This window comes from Eimeria mitis, genomic scaffold (genome assembly GCF_000499745.2).
Source record: "Eimeria mitis Houghton genomic scaffold, Emh_scaff5098, whole genome shotgun sequence".
NCBI classification, from domain to species: domain Eukaryota; phylum Apicomplexa; class Conoidasida; order Eucoccidiorida; family Eimeriidae; genus Eimeria; species Eimeria mitis.
Genome location: NW_013573392.1, coordinates 2,731 through 3,143, shown reverse-complemented (window position 1 = coordinate 3,143; position 413 = coordinate 2,731). Strand labels below are relative to the sequence as shown.

At 48.9% G+C, this 413-nt stretch overlaps 1 protein-coding gene across 1 annotated transcript in view; it reads left to right on the top strand.

Annotated features, from left to right (window-relative positions):
- Nucleotides 1-413, top strand: part of EMH_0079810 (uncharacterized protein) — a gene marked incomplete at both ends in the record, with an annotated part of 2,227 nt that overhangs the window by 426 nt on the left and 1,388 nt on the right. The window contains one exon of the mRNA XM_013500170.1: nucleotides 121-413. Within this exon, the coding sequence (XP_013355624.1) occupies nucleotides 121-413 (293 nt within the window). The remainder of the gene's footprint in view (nucleotides 1-120) is intronic.

Genomic DNA, 413 nt, shown 5'->3' with positions numbered 1-413 from the left:
AGAGAGATATATATATATATATATATATATATATATATATATATATATATATATATATATATATACATATTCCCTTTGTTTTTATGTATTTGTTGCTGCTGTTTTTTCTTTCGTTTGCAGCTCTGGCGCGGAGGCGCTCAAAGGAAAGACAGCAGTAACAGCTCAGGGGAGGAACGCCAGCAGCAGCAGCTGCTGCAGCTGCTGCAGTTGCTGCAGCAGCAACAGCTGCCGCAACAGCAGAAGCAGCCTCAACAACCGCCACAACAGCAACAGAAGTAGCAGCAGCAGCGACAGCAAGTGCAGCAGCAGCAGCAGCAGCAACAGCAAGCGTCCCAGCAGCCGGAGCAGCACCAGCGGCTCCAGCAGCAGCAACAGCAGCAGCAGCAGCAGCAGCAGAAGGACTCGCAACACAC